Source organism: Myotis brandtii, unplaced genomic scaffold, assembly GCF_000412655.1.
Source record: "Myotis brandtii unplaced genomic scaffold, ASM41265v1 scaffold488, whole genome shotgun sequence".
Lineage (NCBI taxonomy): Eukaryota > Metazoa > Chordata > Mammalia > Chiroptera > Vespertilionidae > Myotis > Myotis brandtii.
Genome location: NW_005368638.1, coordinates 85546 through 85975, shown reverse-complemented (window position 1 = coordinate 85975; position 430 = coordinate 85546). Strand labels below are relative to the sequence as shown.

General features: G+C 66.7%; 1 protein-coding gene across 1 annotated transcript in view; it reads left to right on the top strand.

Annotated features, from left to right (window-relative positions):
- C1QL2 (complement component 1, q subcomponent-like 2) overlaps window positions 1-430 on the top strand; it is a 3895-nt gene that overhangs the window by 1472 nt on the left and 1993 nt on the right. The window contains exon 2 of the mRNA XM_014547885.1: window positions 3-257. Coding sequence (XP_014403371.1) covers window positions 3-257 — 255 coding nt within the window. The remainder of the gene's footprint in view (window positions 1-2; window positions 258-430) is intronic.

The following is a 430-nucleotide window of genomic DNA, read 5'->3' as shown; positions in this document are numbered from 1 at the left end:
AGGGCGAAGTGACCGGCGCGCTCAGCGCCGCCTTCAGTGGCCCCAAGATCGCCTTCTACGTGGGTCTCAAGAGCCCCCACGAAGGCTACGAGGTGCTCAAGTTCGACGACGTGGTCACCAACCTCGGCAATCACTACGACCCCACCACCGGCAAGTTCAGCTGCCAGGTGCGCGGCATCTACTTCTTCACCTACCACATCCTGATGCGCGGCGGCGACGGCACCAGCATGTGGGCGGACCTCTGCAAGAACGGGCAGGTCAGTGACCCACCCCACCCACGCCGCTCCCGCAGACCCCCGCGCCTAGCTGCGGGGGAGCCAACCCTTTCCTCCCCGCTGGCGAGCGCGCCCGGGATCCCGCTCCCCAAAGCTCCCTGGTCGCGTTTATCCCCGCGTAACGGAGGTTGTGCCGGGAGATCCCAGACCCAGCT